At 35.8% G+C, this 22,504-nt stretch overlaps 1 protein-coding gene across 3 annotated transcripts in view; it reads right to left on the minus strand.

The window, feature by feature from the left end:
• Positions 1-22,504, minus strand: part of LOC145245812 (SMAD family member 6-like) — a 188,152-nt gene that overhangs the window by 72,753 nt on the left and 92,895 nt on the right. For all 3 annotated transcript variants that reach the window (XM_080107462.1, XM_080107460.1, XM_080107461.1), the window contains one exon: positions 1,274-1,324. In XM_080107462.1, the coding sequence (XP_079963588.1) occupies positions 1,274-1,324 (51 nt within the window). The remainder of the gene's footprint in view (positions 1-1,273; positions 1,325-22,504) is intronic.

A 22,504-nucleotide genomic window follows, 5' to 3' on the forward strand; every position in this document is an offset into this window, starting at 1 on the left:
TTTCAGCACACTCAAAAACCTATAATAATGGTACTTTTAAAGGATCTTTTGAAGGTGGAAAGATACTGCACTTTGCCTTTTGCACTGTTGTTAAACTAATATCATAATTATTTATGCAATTTATAGACAGTGCTGAAATAATTAGGTTATTTAGAAAGCTAGTCTTAATGTGGAGAAGGAGGGGGGGGTTAATTTTTTGTACTTTCACCTTTTTCACATTTTAATAAACGAAAGGTACCTTTTAAAACGGGGGGGGGGGGCTAAAGTAAAACCCTTATACTGCACAAGCATCCTTATTTCTTTTTGTATCCTTCATGAATTTGTAGTTATCCCATAAATTAAGAATAAAAAAACTATTATATTGCAAAGAACTTTCAAACTAAGATTGCTATGATTAATTCCCATTTGTATCACCGAATGTTAACTAGCAGGACCCGTTAACTGGCATTGCCTGGTGGCAGCATACCCCCCCCTCTCCGCGTTAAAAAGTAAAGTATGGTTCTTGTTGGTGGCCACCCTCCAACTTACCCATGTTAAGAACGTTTTTTGGAATAGACTCCTCCCGTTCAACCTTCTTATGGTAAGAACAGCTGTCGGAATAGATGCCCGCAAGTGAATTACAGTCCAGAATGCAGGTATTTATATCTTGAAAAGTACCTGTCTGCACCAAATATAAATGACCTCGTCATTATGAGTATACTGAATAACTTAGAACAACTGGTAGTAAAGAGGTGAAGGCCAAGTTTATGTTTATCAGGGTGAAGGTCACCTGTATGTTTGAGTACATTCGGTTCTGCTAGTAAAGTAGTGTTTTCCTTGTTCTGAATGCAATATGAGGTGTAGATGATCACTTAAAGTGGCAATAACACACCAAAGTTAATATAGTAAGACAAAGTTGAAACACTATTTATTGTTCAGGAATACAGCAGATAAGAGATGACAGGAATTCGGTGGTTAACGACACACTAACTAGTGGTCTGGGTGTCCCAAGTCCAAATCCAGTTCATTTCACAAAAATCATTTAGGATGTTTGCAATCTTCATGTGGTCCCTTCCATGAGTACCAAATATCCTTCTAGAAAGAATTCTGACTAGAAAAATACTGAGGAAAGCAAAGCCAACACTACAATTTTCAGATTCATAAAATGTGATGAGTGCAGATTTTCCAATCTACCAAGGTCTACCCTAGCATTTTAAAAATTCATTCAGTAGGCTGAAATTTTTTTTTTTTTTTTTTTTTTTTTTGTAATTTCTTAAGTGCAAACTCAACTCACCTGTAGAAGATTTTACCCGTTCCGACCGACATATACTGGCTGGCAGAGTTTCTGAAGATGAAACAAAGAATATGATAAGATTTTTAGTGATTAGACAAAGATCAAGTCCATTTGGATCGTTTTCAATCAAAATAGAAAAGCTACAAAAATATTTTGTTACAACTAAATAAATTTATTCATAATCGTTAATAAAATTAACCTTTTTAAAACCAATACAAAGAAAATGTTTTATTGGATATCCTGTTGGTTCTGCAGACGACAAAATTAAATCTTATCTTTAAACTTTCAAGATCATATATATATATATATATATATATCAATCACACACGAGCAAAAAGTTAAAACATGTTAAAAAAAACACTTTAAAATGAGTTAAAAACATTTAATCTGAAAAGGAAACACTAGATAAGTGGATAGGCCTTAATTCACGGAGTTTCGAAGGAATACTTTCCTTCTCATCAGAGGGTAGGAATTAGCAAAATGTGAGATCGGATTTTGCATGCAAAAGTATTTGATGAAACAACAAGTAAGTCAAAGATCTTGATAACAAAAAAGTGAAGCAGAGGGAATATGGTGAAGAAAAAGGTGATCACACGTGAATGGATAGTCTGGTGGAAGATAAATAATCCAGTGACGGTAAAATCATATATATATATATATATATATATATATATATATATATGAGAGAGAGCGCGAGAGAGAGAGAGAGAGCGCGCGAGAGAGAGAGAGAGAGCGCGAGAGAGAGAGAGAGCGCGAGAGAGAGAGAGCGCGAGAGAGAGAGAGCGCGCGAGAGAGAGAGAGCGAGAGCGAGAGAGAGAGCGAGAGAGAGAGAGCGAGAGCGAGAGAGAGAGCGAGAGCGAGAGCGAGAGAGAGAGCGAGAGAGAGAGCGAGAGAGCGAGAGAGAGAGAGCGCGAGAGAGAGAGAGCGAGAGAGAGAGAGCGAGAGAGCGCGAGAGCGAGAGAGCGCGAGAGCGAGAGAGAGAGAGCGAGAGAGCGCGAGAGAGAGCGCGAGAGAGAGAGAGAGAGAGAGAGAGAGTGCGAGAGTGTGCGCGTTAGAGAGAGAGAGTGTGCGCGTTAGAGAGACAGAGTGCGCGTTAGAGAGACAGAGTGCGCGTTAGAGAGACAGAGAGAGAGGGAGGGGGAGCGCGCTAGAGAGAGAGAAACTGAAAACGAGTGTAACTAATTGTTGAACGAAAGAGAAGCGTCTTACAAATATTACTAGTCAAGTCTTTGGCGCCACACAGCAATTTTGTGTCTGTGCAAAGAAAAAGAGAAAGATAGAGGAGTGCCGTAATAGCGGCCGGGCATAGGGGAGGACGGGAGGGTAATGGCAACAATAATAACAATGATGATGCTGATGATGTCAGATCATACACACACGCACACACATCGGTACGAGTTGATTACACACACGCTGATATATGCGTCATTTAAGTAAACATCAATACGCGCCACCAAAGTTATTTGTATGGGGCATGTATTTAAAAAAAAAAAAAAAAAAAAAAAAGTTGTTTTAAAAACGGGAACGGATCCACTCGTAAGATACATACAGCAATTCTCGATTACCGCGTTTAACGACGAAAATAATATTTCAAACTTATCCTGGCCCTTCAAAATCAACAGATTAGACCATTCCTGTAATAATACGATCCCTGTTGATTTAGTTCTGTGCAGTTCTAGGAGGTCCACGCTCCTAAGCTCCGTGTTCTCTCTTCGAGAAAGGGAGAGTATTGCTAATCGCCTGGAGCGCCTTTACCGGGAATTCCGACGTGGCTGTCCAGGCACTTTTTGCAGGTTAGACTGCCCCCCCCCACTCTGGAGCGCCGACTTATCAATTGCACTTTCAACTGATGTCTGCTTTCTTGAACTAAATACCCTCAAACTTGAACGTCAATGACAAAAGAATGCGTTAAAAAATAAAAAAAATAAAAATACCAAATAATTAAGCCAATCTAATTCGCTCATATTTTTCTTTATTATTCAGCAAAACACGGTATGTTGTCAAAGAGACTTAATGGGCTGCTATTTATGACACTATACAGAGAATTGAGCAACGAGTTTTTTTTTTTTTTAATTTTTTTTTTTTTTTTACATAGGCATCACCACATTATCAAGGCCAAGAGGCCACTCAAGGATAAGGGTTAAAGAGTGTACAGTAGAAATTGGACAATATAGTAATCATTAGTAATGAAAATTTGGTAAATTTGATAGCTTATATGGAACGGCTCATCAAGAACTTATTTACGTTAGACTTGAAGACAACCATATTGTAGTCAGCCGGAAAGCAGGAAAAAGGAAGACAATTCCACAGGCGTGCAGTTCTAAGAAAGAAGCTTTGCTCATGGAATCTACGTTTAGGTTTAGGCACAGATAAAGAGTGGGGGGAATTATTGATAGTGTTTACAGCTAGACGAGTGTTTCTTGTGAAAGTTTGGCGAGGGGGGACCATAGATTGAAGCTCAGTCACTTAGTACAATCACGGAAGCAGGGGACGAGGACAGAATTCTAAAGCCTAGCAGTCCAAGCGAAGAAACTTAACAGTAGAAAGTTATTCCGGCATATAGGGGCTTATACGGCCAAGAAGTGGGATTTTGTTACTTGTTGGGCTAGTCGAAGGTATTCACCTCGCGTGGGGGGGGGGGGGTGATAAGTGCTACGAGTTCGTCAGAGCACATATGATTAAAGTATTTTTTAAATAGGTACAGGGATACAACACTAATGGAACAGAGGTTGGAGTTTAGTTGATAGTGTGGGACCGGTACTCAAGAGTTACTCTCATTATCAACAAATTTCATATAACCATGCTGTATTAATAAAAAAAATAAAATAAAAATAGCGTGACCGACAGATGACCGACAACAAAAGAAAAGTCCGAATATCTCTTAAGAAATGAGAAGGGGGAGGGGTGTCCGGTGGAATACATTGAAGGAACCAAGCAATTCTTTGTATATACTCGTTTTCTAGCTTTTTAAAACGAGTTTATATAGGATGTTGTTTTAAGAGGCGGCGAACTTTAAATTGATAAATGGAATATCTCGGGAGTTATCATAAAATCTCGCGTTAAGTTCCTTTGCAGGAAGACTTCTTTGCTCCGAAGTCAATCTTCCTCTGGCAATCACTGTATTAGTTGGCTTCCAAGAATTTACGCTAGTCTTTAGATTATTGTAGGGATCATCCGTTGTTCACCATGAAAAACCGTTTCAGGAGATTTAAAAAAACAAAACATGAATTTCACGGCACCCCAGCAGTGTTGATCAAACACCACAAAAATAAAAGTACCGGAAATGAGATCTAGGTTTCGCTCCAGATATCATTTTCTGGTACGTTTTTTGTTTTCTTCTAATCTATTCATTTGATTGAAAATGAATTATTTTCTTGTATTCTCTCTTAACTCATAGGATTAATGGCAAACATTGGTTGCACTTTAAATGTTTTTGGTGGCAAAAATTTGCTTCAAATTCATTTATAACCACGGTTGTTGCACTAAAAATATAAAATTTTGCAATATACTGTAAAAAATTAAAACGAGAAGGACGATTGCAACATTTTACACACACATGATGAGAATGGAAATAGTATTTTTCCGACGAAATAGAGAAATAAAAAGGAACAAACTGAATTATGTGTTCATAAACGTTTCGTCTTTATTTCGTCCAGAGGAAGTCTCGAAATAAAGACGAAATGTTGAACATATACTCGATTTGTTCCATATATATATATATATATATATATATATATATATTATACACGCGCGCTAGTAGGCTGCCCAGCGTTGACAGATCGTCAAATACGCCTTAATGTATTTTAATTCATACAGAAACTGAGACATGTGCATGCAACTATCATGTTTTCTTTCTAAACAGTTCACTTCCTGTAAAAAAAAAAAAAAAAAAACTCTTGCCGAGATCGAAACCAAAACCTAAAGACAGCAAGTCAAGTACAATAACCGTTAGGCTAGCTTGACAAACTATTTATTTCGTACACAAGTAATCCGTCCTCTGAACAATTCACGCATGTGCATTCGTGAAACAGTTGTCAAATAGATAACAATCTGATGACCCCCCCCCTCCCATCCCACGTACCAATTTTTTCAATCTTGACCATTTAGCAGCCCTTTTTCCGGATGAAAATCGATTCTAAGGTTTTCCACCTTATATACCAGATTTCAAATTCGTTCAGATTTGTCCTCTCACATATTCTCACTTTTATAGATATATACACGCGTGCGCACATACATACCTACCTTAGCAACCCGGTTGGAGTACCACAGCAGGGTACTAAAAGCTGTACTAGTGGCAAAGAACCAAGAGAAGATGAGGAATCAAACCTCAGAAGGAAAGACGACGGGGTTCTTAGGATGAAAAATAATTGCGCTAGACTGCTTCTTCTATAGTACAAGTTGAAAGTCTAAGTTTGTTTTTATTTTTGTTATTATATTCATTTCTTTTACCTAAAGTGGAACAGAACAGCAGACACTCAAAATGAGCCTGAGGGGGTCCCGGGTCGGTTATACGTGTAGTTATTCTGTCTCCAACACCCCACCGCCTCTCCAATTTTTATAAAGTACTTTATTTTTTTATCTTTTTATTTTCTAACCAGTTTGTTCAGCTGGGGACGGGGCATCCTACCGAATGCCAGACATTCGCCCGCTATCTCATATTCCAACCGAGTAGATATGTCCTCGTATCTGTATGAGAATCCAGCTGAAAGCCAGTCTGTCACGATTCGATTCTTGTTGATCTGTTTTCACTTAAGTTAACGCGTTTTGTTTTTTTTTATTAAATATGAGTCACCTCTTATCAACGCTAAAAGCCACTCGATAATTAAGATGGAATTATTGTCAGAATAAAGACTATCATAAGAGGATTTGAAATTATTAGCCCAATAAAAAAAGCGCTCGTGAATTTTAGGTTTGACATTTGTTTTCGTTTGTGAAGAATCCTAAAGGGAGACAATTCAAAAAGTACTTTTTTAATTTATTACGAAAGTTGGGTTTGTATTACTGTACACAGATTCGAAAAAGTTGTCAAAAAACAAATATATAACAAATAAAGGTTATCAAAGGCAAGATAAGTTACTTTTTTACCAAACTGGATATATTTTTCATGTTTTTATTCAATGTAACATGTTTATTCAGCTCGAAAAACATACATCGTTTACCGATGTATTAGAAAATTCAAAATGGCGTCCAACTCTCTTTAACGCGGTAAATTCTGGAAAAGGTGTTATAAATAATAAACTAGACAAAATACTATTAAAAAAAAACACCGAATATATGTCAACCTATGTCACGGTAATATATATTGAGCGAGTTTCTAACAGTATTTTGTCTAGTTTTATATTTATAGCACCTTTTCCAAAACTTACCGTGTTAAAGAGAGAGTCGGGCGCCATTTTGAATTTTCCAATACATCGGTAAACACTGTTTTTCGAGCTGAATAAACATGTTACATTAAATAAAAACACTGAAAACATATCCAGTTAGGTAAAAAGTAACTTATCTTGCCTTTGATAACGTTTATTTGTTATATATTTGTTTTTTTGATAACTTTTTCGAATCTGTGTGTGTACAGTAATACAAACCCCGAAAGTTTAATTTAGTAAACCTTTGTTTTGTTTTAAGTCATACATTTTTTTATATATAATAACCAGTTCTGTTCATTTCAAAATGTTTTGCCAGAGATTGTTCATAAAAAAAAAAAAAAAAAAAAAAAAAAAAAATTCGTTTTTCGTATATTTTCAGATCGTACATAAAGAAAAATATTTATTTCAAAACTAGAATCGATTTAAAAGTTTTTTTTTTTTTTTTTTTTTTTTTTTTACTTTAATTCAAATTTAAGTTTAAAACAAAACAAAAAAACTTGTTTAATCATCAACGCTTTCTGGATATAAGGCTGCGGAAAAATGTTTCTTGTTTTTAAATAGACTTGAAGAAAAGAAAGAAAAAAGGATAGCGCTCGTTGAAAAGGAAGAGAAGATGTATGGGTTGGGTGGCAGAAAGATTGAGACACGCAGGCGCTACCAAGGCAGAAAAAGGTCGGAAGGTCACTCATGTGGTTGAGTCGATGGACTGCTAAGTTATTTATACTGAACAGGACAGATTGAGAGAGGCGTAGAGACCCGACCCACCGCCAAGCCATTGCCAGCGAAACAAGAACAGCTCGGCAGATATTACACCAAGAAAAAGTTCTTGGTTCCACGCAGGTTTTCAAAAACTTGAAAACATGTGTTAAAGAAATTTTATAATGAAATTAAGAAAAATGATCGGTGCAAGTCCAGGATTCAACCTAATTAAAAAAAAAAAAAAAAATCTTTATGATGTACGTGGCCGTCATGGAACGAAGATGTCATTTAAAAAATCGCGTAAATTGATTAAGTTTTTTTTTTTTTTTTTTTTTTTTTAAATTTTTACTACGAAAATAAAATCTTACGATATTTAGCGATCAATAGGATTATCGTAGCCACTACAAAGCTCATTTTGATCTGATTCCAGAGAGGTTGTTAAGGGCTAGTAACTAAGGATGAATTTTAAAGATGGCGGGTAGAGACTCACCGTAATTGCTTCCTCCTCAAATTTTATTTTCTTAGTTAAAAAAATGAATAAATACTACCAATTTACATGTCTTTTGGAATATGACGTCTTAGTTTCGTGACGGGTACCATCATAAAGATTTGTCTGTATTTTTTTATAATCAAGTTGAATTTTAGACTTGCACTAAATGATCCACAAAAAAATGGGGGTATTATTTTATATACTAAAAAAGTCTCCATTTATCAAGACAAGCCACTCGAGGATGAGGGGTCAACTTATAAAGATCGCGATCATAAACGACTGACGAGAAAAATATATGGGCATTAAAAAGTAATTTTCTGTTATTTCGTTATAAATTACTAAATGAGGAATCATTTCTATTAAAATCCATTAAGTATCATGCTTCTAAAATTGAGAAAAGCAACTAGCAAATAGCAATCTACCCATTAATCTTAACTAAGGGCTGCTTCGGTTAGGAGTAGTTAGGGTAAATTTTTTACTTTGTTTCCACCGTAAGATTTATCTTTAAAATAACGAGTTCAGGGGTTTTGGGTATGCTGAATTTAATTTTTCCGTAAATAAGTAGTTTCCCGGGTATTAAGCAATGTAAGTCCTTATCTTAAAAGGTAGTGATCATTGTACGCGCAAGCGCGCTACTTATTTACGGAAAATTTTAATGCGATATTCGTTTTCGGCATACTCGAAAATCTACGACACTCGTCATTTTAAAGAAAAACGTTAAAGAGGAAGCAAAGTAAAAATTACCTTCCTTTGTTGGGGCCCACTTTAGCACAAAAACAGGATCCATACAAACGACACCATTTAAACCCCGCACCCACCTACCCTTACTCAGTAACCCCAAAATTAGGGTTAATGAGTACACTACAACTAGATAGATCACGTTAACAGAGCACCTTTTTTTTTTAATTATTTATATTTAGCAAAAGCTTCGAAACTGACAATAAACCATGTATGTCCGTATGACATAAGTTTGATCCATCAATTTTTTTACTTGTGTGCTGACATCAGAGGTGAAACAGTGTTTCATTTTTTTTTTTTTTTTTTTTTTTTTTTGAAGTATTAAATCCGTGTGGAACCAAGATACCCTCAGCCGGTGCACCCATTTTCCTCTCAATTTTTCATACTAGGTGTGGACGAGCATATATATATATATCAACTCGTGGCCAAAGCAATTTCCTCCAGACAACCAGGAGCCACCCAGTTTTATACAAAAACAAGTTCCATGTAATGTCACCAGTTGAATCAAACCCCCCCCCTCTCCTCCAAGGTCTGTGTCTCTCTACCCCCCCACACACACACCACCACCACACACAGACAAACACATTTATTGGATGAAATAAAACGGAATTGCAGGATAAAGAGAAGACCATTAAGTGGTACAGTGTACCAACCACTGGTACACAATAAAGTCAACACAGAGGTATGTCAGTATGGATCAATATTTCGTCCAAATTTATTCAGGCTTTTAGCTTCTTTCTTAGAACAGCACGCTAGTGGAACTCTGTTCCGTCTGCCTGTTTCCTACCTGACTACAACTTGGAGGTCTTCAAATCCAACGTAAACAAATTCCTGATGAACCGCCCCCGTAGACACTTTATGAAACCTCAACACTAACGTACAACGTACTGTACATGCAATAACCCTTGTCCCTGAGTGGCTTCCGGGCCTTGATAAGTGGTGATCTTGTAAAAAAAAAAAAAAAAGAAAAAAAAAAAAAAAAAAAGAAAAAAAAAAAAAGAAGAAAAAAAGATACATGTTACAAGGAAGCACAAAGTGTTAATGCATTGCCGTGGGCAGGATCAACAAAGGTATAAAGAATCTACCAATACTGTTTCATTATTTCCTTGTTTATCTTTAACATTACTCACTGATGCCTATACTGGACAGTTGCTTTTACTACCCACAGCTGTACATATCCCTACTATTATATACCGGTTGTATTGACTAGTTTCCTAAATGTAAATTCAATGAAACTCGCGTGATTATCAAAGAGTGCTCAATGCAGAACAGAGTTGGTATATAGTTTGTTTATTATACAAATATTATTGGTTGCATATGTACATATGTGTTTCAGTGGAGTCCCAATTCAGGGTTGGTTGGTTGTTTTTGTTTTACAGCATATGAACCTTTTTCAGGTTATTTAATGCCGAATCCGGTGATTTCGAAGAAAAAAATTTTAATAGAATATATTTGTTTTTTGCAAGTCAGTTTCTATTTAACCCATAGTTGGGACCCTAACAGGTACTACCACTCGGGGTCAGAGTGGACCTGGGAGCAATGGCAATTAAAGGGTGACTCCACAGAGCCCGCAAGCTGGGGCCTCACCATCGGATATAGTTTAAGGTCATATCCAGGACCCCCAATTCAGGGACAAAACTTCAAACTAAAAAAGAATTGATATTGAAACGGGTGTCCAGACTACATTGTTTTTCATAAAGATATTTGGGCGCGATCTACATTCCGGGGAATCTGTGAAATCTGGTGTGGGGATGTTCTTGAGACGATTTAAGTTGATCCTGTCCATGTTCGTGTTTAATAAGACGTTTAAAAGTGCTTGACAATGTGCGAGCTGGGTATATATTATACCGGTTGTATCGATTGGGTTCCTAGAGGAAAATCCAATGAAACTCGCGTGATTATTATCTCTATTATATAATAGGTACTTGTGTTTGTTCCCTATGAACCTGAAAACGGTTGGGCCAATTTTTATGAGATTAGATACAAAAGGTACTTTATGTTCCTGGCAGTGTTCTTAGTTTTTTTTTTTTTTTTTGTCAAAATGTCTTCGAGAAGTATCAATAATCAAAATAATCCGATGAAAGAAAAGTGATTTTGACAAAAAGTTAACATCTAACACAACATTACAAATGCATTTGAGAAGTTTTATTACCACATAAACCGAAAGGCCCGACATAAAAATCAACAGTAGGTTCTTTGATATGGCAGAGAAGTATTCAAAATGAATGTTTCTGTTTAGAGCTCAATTGAACCACGATACTTGACTTTTGCATTTTAAACTTTAATTTAAGCCATTACATAAAAAATAATTTAATAAAATCTCAACATTAGGTTCTCTACAGTGCAATGTAGACTAAAATGTATTATGTCCCAAGTCACTGTGGGAAGACATGTTAAGCTATCTCCTAGTACATCGAGATGGATTCCCTGAACTAGAGCAGGCAATTAATCGATTTGATTGAAAGACAGATTTCACAAATTTGATAATAAAAATATGGGGATGTGAAACATTCATTGATCTTCCTCACATCCTGGGCAATGTCAGATCTCCCTGCTAGTAAAGTGTTTCTTTATACCATGCATCTTGAAAGAGATTTTAGGCGAAATATTGACCCATAAATGCTTCCGTGTTGACTTAATTGTCTTCTTCCTAGATGCCCTTGCTATCTCCTCTAATTGCATTTTATTTCACCGATAGATTCTGAGTTTTATCTTCTAAATATAAAACACTAGTCTTGGTTCCCAGCGTTGCCCGGGTGTTTGGAGGTGTGTGTTGAGCAAAACAAAAAACAAATAAAAAATCTTTTTAAAGCGGTAGTAGACAGGCAGGCTCGAAACCGTACCGTGAAGTTGGAAAAGAACGTTAAAGAAAAAAAAAAAAAGAGAAAAGAAAAAGTGACGTCTTTGCCATTGCGTCCATTGCCAAAACGGAAGTGGTGAAGGTTTCAATAAAGGCTAATCAATCGAAAAGAGTGGATGACTTTCGAAAATATCGGCGAAAAAAAAAAAAAAAAAAAAAAAAAAAAAAAAAAAAAAAAAAAAAAAAAAAAAAAAAGAAATTTTTCGATATTTGTCGTCCAAAGTGTCGAACTTCAAAACGATACCGATCTCGTGGAAATTTGTCGCCTCTGGTCGAAAGTTTTAGGCAGACATACATACATACATAAATACATACATATGAACAGGTGACATTTCTATTATAGATTACAAATTTTGTAAGGAAAAAAAAAACTATGCACAAGAAAACATTGCAATTTCCAAACTAAGGATTCAGATCAGTTTTTGCTGCATTTAATGGCCTTCAGCCTGGGATTAATGTGTGTTCCACCCTTAGTTCGGACAAAAGAAATCCTTCTCAAACAGAAGGATTTTTATTACTGGTTCATCCCGTTCCTATTTGGGGAAAATAAGTTTCACCCGATTAAAAACCTACCTCGCATCTAACGGATTGCATGGACACTATTGGAAGCTTTCAAATAAATTTTTAAGTAAAAGCAGCGTCACAAAAAAAAAAAAAAAAAAAAAAAAAAGGAACTATTTAAATATTTTTGTTGTTTACCGTCTTTTGCAGCATAGAAAGTTGCCTTGTCAGATTTCGAAGTCAAACCCAAATAGCATTTAAACTGAGACACCAGTTTCTGAACAATCATTTTTCATTTGTTAGTGTTTGTACAGTGTTGTAATGCTGTACTGCTGTAGGCGTGTCAGAAATTTCGTGAAAAATATTGAATAATTCCACCCCGTTTTTCCAAGAAAAATGTAATTCAAGCCCTATTTTTTTTTCAATTAAAAGGGGGGGAAGGACCAAGGTTTCATTAAAAAACAAAAAAAAAAAAAAAAAGTTTTTTTGTTTTTTTTAACTTTACAAGTAAATTTCTAAAAAAACTACTTTTTTGTTTTAAATTTGAATATATTATTTATTGATCTTTTATCTTCAATTTGTGATATATAAAACTTTGGTGACTAAATAATTATTTACTTTTTAATAGACACTTGAAAATGGGGGGGGGGCGAATAAAAAATAAAAAAAAACAAAAGTTTGTCTAAAATATTATATTCGGTTTATTGGAAAGAGCATACAATTTCACATTGACCCTGAAAATATCGTAAAAATTGAATCAATAGAAAAATTTTGATAGATTTTTTAAGTTTAAAAATTGAAAAATTCTGAGCTGGTAAAATTCAATTAATTTCATTACTGTTTAAAAAAAATAAATAAAAATTTCTATTACTTTTAAAACCACTTTAATAGTTTATTTTGGAAGTATAATCCATAAAGAAAATAAACCCACTTTTAAGAGAAATTACGAGTTTTTATTTTTATTTTATTCGCAGTTTCGTGTTAGGGGTGTCAAAAATTCCTACAAAAATTCTGATACACCTAGTAATGCTGTATATAAACATACGGCATAATTATATTAACACTGATTTTCGTTTGATCATCAAAGTTAAGCAACGTTGAGCCTGTTCAGTACCAGATTGGTAAGTATTTGGGTACACCAGGTGCTGTATATAGGAGAATGTTGACACCTTCCTGCAAGAACTGCAAAACCCCAACGTCATCTTCCCTGACAAGGATATATAAGCGACTGAAGACTGCTTGTGAATTTTATATTCCCATGAAACTTCCTAAAAAAAGGCAGTTCAACCCACCTAGGCGAGTGCCCTTTGGTACTGTGTTATAAAGCAATACAATAATGTACTTCCCTACAATTTATTTACCTAGCATGGATACCCGGCGTTGCTCGGGCGGAGAGCGTTTGTATACTAAGGATATTGAGCAACCAACCCCCAAAAAAAAAAAAAAAAAAAAAAAAAAAAAAAAAAAAAGTCAGTTAGGCTGGCTCAAACCGGTAACGTGAAAGAAAAAAGGAGGTGAAAAAACTAACATGCTAGCTATCACAGCCACGACTTATGTCACGCTGGGTCGATTTTTTTTTTTTTTTAAAACGTACATCGAAATTGCTAGGCAGAGGACTTGCAATAAAGTTGACGCAAAAAGTGATCCCTCCTTACTTTTTTTTTTTTTTTTTTTTTTTTTTTTTACATATTTTTCGGCAAAGAGATCGATCTTGCTAACAATATCAATTTTGTTGCAGTCCGATGTGTCTGTCAAGTTTTTGGCAGACATACACACAAACTAACATATTTTCTTTTTCTATATTAGATCATTTAGTCTGCCTTACACGACTCGCAATATGGAACATTTTCAAATAACTCAGAAAGGGGAAATAACACATTTTAAATAGATTATAAAAGTTGTTTACTTTCAGTTTAAAAACTGAAAGACAAGAATTAAAAAAGGATTTCGTTGTATAAAAGGTAATACATATGCAAGAGACCAGAGCGTACGACCACGTCACACAAGATAAAAACAGTAAATATAAAAAACTCACTATAGTAAGAATAAACATACTTGCATGGATAATCTTAATTATAAAACTCTCTGGACCGTCTGGGCATCATTGTTTCCATCTTATATAACATTCAAATCTAGATAAGATGGTATTTATTTGCTCCCCCACTGAGCAAATTAGGCACAAGGCCGTTTTTAATGTGAGGTAAAAACCAGCTCCCCTAAAAGTAAAAAACCTTTGAAATCTCTATATTAGGCATAATATCGTAAGCAATAGAATATTGACTCTAATAATAAGTATGAATTTTGCATTAAAGTATATTTAAGCTTATGTTACAACCGGGCAACACCCCGGGTGGTGTGCTAGTCCAACCCTAAAAACAAACAAGTTTGCTGACCTCCTACATAATTCACTAGATCCGACACCAATAGTCATTTTTACCATTAATACGGAATAGCCGACTCATTATTTTACTGCTAGAGAATGTGTGTGCACGTGCATATGTACTGGTCTGTCCATTGGCTCACCCAGCTGCCCAAGCCCAAAGTCATTGAATATAGTCAGTTAGGCTTAGTTGACTATCCATAAAACAGCTCTCTATTGGGAAAGATGTATGGTTAGGGTCTCCTACCGACACTTTTAGCTGCTTTCGCAGTCAAATCTCAAGATGAATAAAGCCAGGAGAAATGGGTGGGTAGGGCTAAAATCAATGCTAATGATAAACATAGAGAAAGAAAAGAGCATATTGGAAGGCTGAATTTTTTTTGTGACATGAAAACCAGCCGATCAGGTCAGTATTTTCTTTATTATATAAAAGTAAAAGATTATTTTCCCTTATTTATTTGATCTTACTAGCTCTCTTAAAAGACACCTACTTCAAACCGTTCAGTCAATTATACCAAACGTTGGTTCATGTTTTTAAAAAGGGAAGTCATTATCAATCGAGTTCATATTTCATCTAATAGGCAGATTGTTTTTTTGGTTTTTGTTTATTATTAAGAGAAATTTAGAGAAGCTAAATAACCCACAACCTAAATTCCCTTCTTGCTTAAATACTTCAAGGTATTGACATTGAAGTATTTAACAATATCAAGCTACAGCTACCCTCGAACACAAGTAGTGGCCTGAAAACGAAGACTCCATGTCGGAATTACACTTTTAAATAAAACAATGCCAGAATTTAAAAAAAAAAAAAAAAAGTCATGTTATTACTAGTGTTGAAACAACTAATCAGAATCAGAAAATTTCCGAACATTTCGGATTATTGGAATCGGTATTGGAAAAAAAAAAAAAAAATTGCGCATAATTTCAGACGTCAAAATGATTATTTTAATTGTCTTTTATTTGAACGTGTTCAAAGCAAAATCTTCCTTTGCTTGGTAATAATTCTAAAATAAATATTCATGGATTTTAAACTGTTAGTAAAACTAAAAATCAATAGATGATTCTCAACAGTGCCTTTTTTTTTTGTTGAGGAAAACACCACATTTAGCATTTTTATGGTAATTGTGGAAAAAATAACTTATAGTTAAATATTTAGAAATTTATAAAGAATCAGTAATTGTATCAGAATCAGTAAAAATATTGGAATCGTCCCATCACTATTCTTTACATCCAAAGGGGGTTGGGATTCAACAATTTTTGACACAAGTTGAAGGTAGTTTCCTTTTCAACAGCCAACTCACCACGATTGATAGTCATCGCCATTCACAGTGTTAAGAAAAGCATTCAATTCACATAAATATGGGTAACTCACTAGTTTACGGCGATTGTTTATTATTTATAGTTAAATAGGTCTCAGCATTATTGAAAAATGACTTTTCATACGGAATGCAGAATTTCGTCATGTTTTTGGGAAAAACAATATTTTACAAGTATTAGCTGTTTATTCTATTGCGAAAAAGAACATAAAATTCAAAATGACGGTATGTCTCAACTTATCACCTAGATTAAACAAGGGCAGATAACTAATCTGAACGACCACTGGAATCCATGCAAGTAAACTAGAAAAGTAATCATGTTATTAACAAGTGTTGAGATGACTAATCAGAATCGGGAATCGGAAAGTCCAAATATTTGGGAGTTTTGGAATTGGTATTGAGAAAAAAAAAATGTGCATAATTTCAGATGTCAAGACGATTCTTTTGTCTTTTATATTTGGATGTGTTTAAGGCAAAATCTTCCTTTGCTGGTAATAATTATAAAATAATATTTATAGATTTAAAGATACAGAGAAAGAGGGAAACGAGAGAGGGAGACGGTAAGGGTAAAGAGGGGAAAAAAAGATAATGGAGGGAGGAGGGTGAAGAGATAATGGAGGGAGGAGGGTGAAGAGATAATGGAGGGGGAGGGTGAAGAGATAATGGAGGGGGAGGGTGAAGAGATAATGGAGGGGGAGGGTGAAGAGATAATGGAGGGGGAGGGTGAAGAGATAATGGAGGGGGAGGGTGAAGAGACAATGGAGGGGGAGGGTGAAGAGACAATGGAGGGGGGTGAAGAGACAATGGAGGGGGGATGGGGAAGAGAAAAAGAGATAATGGGGGAGAGGGAAAAAGATAATAGGGGTGAAGAGAAAAAGAGGGAGACGGGAATGGAAAGAGAAGAGAGATAAGAGGGGAAAGAGAAGAGGAGAGATGGATTCAGGAGAAAGTTAGTTAAAATGAAACAAACATTTCATGCATATAAAAAATACAACTTTTGCAGCACAAAAAAAAAAAAAAAAAAAAAAAAAAAAGCCATAATTTTAGTGCAACCAAACGGATTTTCCATTACAAAACAAAGTGGGGAAACTAACGATTTTGTAGGTGGGGATAAAATTTAGGCCGGCCCTCTAAACTATTTATTTTCACGAATGAGAACTGCATCAGCAACCCCCCCCCCTCCTTAGCTCTCCAGTGGGTAAGCGTCGACTTCCAGCACCACTCCATTCACCCATCCAAAACAAGATAAAAAGAGATGAGCAGAAGAAGATGTTAACATGTTTACAGACAGATGCGAAGTTATTACCAAACGGCAGCAAAAGGGAATTCATTCTGCGATTAATAGTGATGGCACCACAGCAGAATTTCCACGCCCTAATCTTCGCACCATCTTACGCATATATAAGCGAAGAATACCCGTCCCAGCATGGTTAAAATCAACCCCCATTCCAAATCTTGAATAGACCAGGTTCTTTTTTCACTTAATTTTATCATTTTGTTCTATCTGCAGATATCCTACCGGATGCCGGACATTGACCCGCTATCTCATACATTTCAATAGAGATTATAACCGTCCCTTTAAATGCAATAGTTTGAATCTCTCTTACACTTAGTTCACGGAGTACATTTGCCAGGCAATTTTGGAAATTCTTTCATGCGCCCGGTTGCTCCTATTAATTACTGGAATGATGAAAATCTTCCCAAGATTCCAGTTTCTTTTCACGTTATACATAAGATCTTGGTATTTCGTTATCTTTTCCGTGTCAACTGTTTAATTCAACATCATGAGGGACACTAACTTCTACTAAGGTTGCTTCTTTCTTGTCTCATATCACAATATTCGGTTTAATGGGGACATTTTCTAGGTACGTCACTGTAGGAATTGCGCAGTCATAGTGGATGGTGCACAACATATTTCCAACTGTTCTCTCTGGTATATGTTACCCGGACTTGATGCTACACTGGATATTCAACGTTTTACAGATGGCCCAGTGGAAATATTTACACACTCTGTTGAGTTGAATCCTATAATAACCGTCCGCCAGCAGAACCTTACAGCTGGATGTCGGGTGGATGACACTACCTTTGTGTGGCAGAACCTACACGTTCTCAGATAAACATTAAAACAAAGATAAGATCTACATATTTACAGGATTTTGATTATAAAAAGAATCATCAAAATTTAAAGCTTAATATAATTACAAATGACAAACTTCTACCTGTTATGGCTGACAGAACGGGAGCATTCCCCCTCCCCACTGAATTAAATAAAAGGGTTCTGTTTTAAACATCATGGAGATACTGAATTTGGCAGAGTTTAACCCGACACACCTGAAGAAAGTTAGAAGTGACATCAGTTGAAATATTGCGTGAATAACACTCAAGATGAAAACTAATCAATATAATCCAAAGAATAAGCTTAAGGAGTTTTAAGACGAAATTCAAATTTAGGGAATCTTGCTTGATTTGTGCAATGACTAGGGCTAGAAGAACATGTTCTTTTCATTGTTTTGACTCGAGTATGTATCCGTTGATATCTTATGTTTTTATATAGAGTGATGTGATTCTCGGTTGATTAACTGTCGAATATATACTAGAGAGTTAAAACAATTTTTTTTTTTCATTATTATTTTTTACTTTTTTATTTTTATTTTTTTTTTTACACAGTGATCACCACTTATCAAGGTCCGGAAGCCACTCAGGGATAAGTACATTACGTTACAAGTACATTACGTTAGTGTGGAGATTTGATGAAGTGTTTACTTAAGGGGGCGGTTCATCAGGAATTTATTAACATTGGACTTGAAGACATCCAAGTTGTAGTCCGGTGGGAAGCAGGCAGACGGAACAGAGTTCCACAGGCGTGCAGTTCTAAGAAAGAAGCTTTGTTCATGGAATCCGTGTTTTGATTTAGGCACAGATATAGAGTGGGGGATATTTTTCACAGTGGATTCAGCTAGACGGGTGTTTTTCGTGAAAGATTGGCGAGGGGGGGACCAGAGATTGGAGTTCAGACGAGCACCTGCCATGGAAATAACGATAAAACAAGGATAGGCTCGCAACGTCTCTTCTGTGGGAGAGAGGTTGCAAGGTAGAGAAAAGGGCATCCCCCACTAAGCCAGGAAGTCTATTTTGTACTCTGTCAAGGCAGGATAGGCTGTTTTTAGCAGCTCCTGCCCAGATATGGCAGCAGTATTCCATCCTTTCAATGAAAAGAATATGCCGTTGCCACAGCTCTACTAATCACTATGGATCAAATTTGATCATGTCTTACATATTTGAAATTTCATATTACTCCTAAAAGCTCTTTTAAAATAAAAACTCTGAAATTTCAAAAATTGATGCCAGAAGTTTCTAAATTTCCATAAACGGCTCCAACTCCCTTGGCATAAAACTAAACCAACTAACATTTTGTTCCCTTCCACCTAGCAGCTGTATTCAAAATTCATAATGATCGGTTAATTAATTCAGATGTGAAATCTGTAGAAACACAAAATAGCCAACATAAAAAAAAATAAAATAAACTTGAAAATATTTAAGGGCTTTAAATTGTTACTTTTTTTTTGGAAGATGTCCTATAGATATTCTTACATTAATTAATATGTTAATGAAATTGTTTTCTTTGCTGTATTCCTTTGGAGAATGTAATTTCTTCTATGAAAATACTTAAGGTGAAGGACGAGGCAGGGAGAGGAAGGGTTAGGTCAATGAGCGAGCTTAAAATCAAATTAAGAATCCCAGGCAACACCAGGTAGATAAAGCTAGTATATACACACGCATACATACATACACACACATAAAATTAGAGTGAGAGACAAAGAGAGAGAGACTGTCATAAATAAACGTGAGAGAATAACTAGTTAAAGTACTTTAAGGGGTTTTACAATGAACCAGCAACTTTCTTCGCAGCCAATCACAGACTACTTTCATTGTAGACTATTTAGATTCTCTATAAAAAAAAAAAAAAAAAAAAAAAAAAAAAAAAAAAAAAAGCTGTTCTCATTCTTTTAATGATGAGGTTCTCATTCTAAAGAAAAGAAAGGGGGAAAAAAATACAGCCTCAGCAAAAAGCTATCGACAGAGCCAGTGCAAGAGTACTTGACAACTAAAGTAAAAAAAAAAAAAAGCCATGATCTGCATTTCCCGTTGAGGATGACTTAGGCCAACGGTTTTCAAAGTTTCTGAATAGAAAAAGACGAGCATATTGCTTACTTTAGAGCTGCGGACCAAAAAAATGACCTGGATGTATTTCGACCTACCGTGCTAGAAAAGCCACCATTCGCCCATGTATGGAGTATTGTTGACATATTTGGGCTGGTGCATCTACTACTAGTCTCTCGTTGCTGGACAGGGTTTAAAAGAGTCGCCAACCTGATAGGTCCTGAACTGTCATCTAAGCTTCATCCTCTGCCCCATCGATGAAACATTTCATTCCTCTGCCTGTTCTACAAGTATTTTAATGGTGAACGTTCAGACAAACTACAAGCCCTTGTACCCTCTCGATGTAAATACCCCCAACAAACCCGACAAGCAACTAAATCCCACCCCTTCACAGTAGAGATCCCTAGATGTAAGAAAGCCTTCTACTCTAATAGTTTCTTCCCAAGAACTGCTAGACTTTAGAACTTCCTTCTGAGTTTCTGCTTTCCCAACTGTACTGACATGCAGAAGCTCAAGTGTGAACGGACGTCTTGCTACTCAACTCCCTACATTGCAACTTATGTCTTCCGATAGTAGCCCCCTACATCAAAGTGGCAATGTAATTTGTTTGGCATGAAAATGGAATTAAAAAAAAAAAAAAAAAAAAAAAATCTAGTTTGGTCATTAGCTTTGTTATTTTTTTATTTATTTTTTTTTGTGAAACTAGTTCTTCAAAACCTCATTTTTTTTTCTTTAAATCATCTTTTCTGAACAAAGAGTAAAAAAAAAAAAAATCATCACCTTATTATATTCATACATTTCCATTAAAAACATTTTCCCTAAATATTTTTAGGTTTTCAATAAGAGCTCTGCGGGCCAGATTAAGAACTTTGGCGAGTCAGATCTAGCCTGCGGGCCATAGTTTCGAGATCCCTGCCTTAGGCGGTCAGCAATAAACCAAAACTTCCTTCCAAAAGGAGGAGATAATGCTTAAGAGGGTGGCCTGCCAAGACTGACCATTAACTATGTCTCTGCCGGAAGGTTCCTAAGGTAAATCGAAATGGAATTAGTTTCCAGTAAAAATTGTGCACTTTGCGTGCAATTTTAGAAGCTAATCGAGGGGCTATGGAGTAGCTTTCGTTAATATTTTTAACGTATAAACCCATTGGCAGCTATTGGTGAATAGAAGGTTTGATGAGACTCAAGCTTCAAAACACTCATTAAATTTCATTTGTTTTGTTTTTTTACATCTTTCCTACCAGACATAAACATAAGAATGACGTAGCAGGCAGCGTATTTGGCAAATTTATATAAACAGTCCCGAGTTTATTACGTTCGCATTACACAAGCAATATAATTACTTTGCTCTATCAGAATAAAAGTAAAAACACAAAAAATAAAATAGACATTCTCCTCTTTCAGGTATAATCACATTGACACAACAGTTCTCGTTAGATCACAACAGTTAAACAACGTTGAGGGTGGTCAGTACCAAATGGGTGACCAATTAGGGAATACCAGGCACTGTATGTAGGAGGATGTCAACACCTCCCTGCAAGAGTAGCAAAAACTTAATGTCGTCATCCAATATATTATATATAAATAAATAAATAAAAGGTAAAATGTGTGTTAGTGTGTGCATTTTTGTGTATGTCCGGCAAAGGTTTTTGGAGAGGAGGGGGCGCTCGGAGGTGGCGGTCACTGTTTCTTAGAACTTTTTATATACTACCTAGATTATAATATCTATAATTTACGAAAGGAGGTCGTGTGTATCTTATTTCGGCGAATTTTACATGCTATTTTAATGATATTTCTTTTTTTTTTTTTACTCTTCTGTTTGGCTTGTCCATATATAAGCGAAACTGAATCCATAGCAAAGGCAGCTCCCTGGCACTTGTGCCGGAGACATTCAGAAAGCAATGAGGTTTGATCAATACAGGCAAAACCTGTATATCAGACAATTGCTATTCATGTGGACACTCCCCTTTTTATGGAGAGCTGGTTTTCCTCAACATCTTGGGGAGAAACAAACAAATACGCAGAAACTGGCTTGTAGCCTAAGTTAAGTTTCCCCTATGGCACGATGTTTGACCTCATTAAATTTACGCATATTTCACTTAACTTTTTTAATCGTTAAATTAAAATGCTTTTCACTTCCTGTCTGGTCGTGACCGAGCAGTAAGATGTCAGGTTTTTTCACTTTTCCACCTTCGGGTCAAGGGTTCGAGCCTACCTACCTACTAAAACTTTTTTTTATCAACACACCTACAAACACCCGGGCACATGTGTACATATTTTGAGCGTGTTGGTTAAGATTAGAAGCGTAATATTAAATAGATTTTAACTCGAAATGATTCCCATTTCCTAATATTTATTAAAAAAAAAAAAAAAAAAAAAAAATTCTTATTGCTTGTATACAATTTTTCATTGTTCATGATGTTCAAACCACGTTTCTGAAATTTTGAGATGAGGATTGGTTATTCGTATTATTTGGATTCATCGGACTACTGATCTCATCTTGAGTGTCAATTTCACAACAACCTCCGACCTTCTTCAAGTGTATCTTGGGAATTTGGACAGAATTTCAAACAGAACAATGTAAAAGTGATATTCTCCTGAGGCTTGAAGGTTCAATTCTCACTGTGGGTGACCAAAAAATACAATTTCGAATTACTTAGGACCTCTATCCAGCCATGGCCAACGGAACAAGAGCCTACTTGCCCCGTGAAGTAAATCAAAGGTTC

The sequence above is a fragment of the Euprymna scolopes genome, chromosome 23 (assembly GCF_053919585.1).
Source record: "Euprymna scolopes isolate OS-2025 chromosome 23, ASM5391958v1, whole genome shotgun sequence".
Classification (NCBI taxonomy): Eukaryota; Metazoa; Mollusca; class Cephalopoda; order Sepiida; family Sepiolidae; genus Euprymna; species Euprymna scolopes.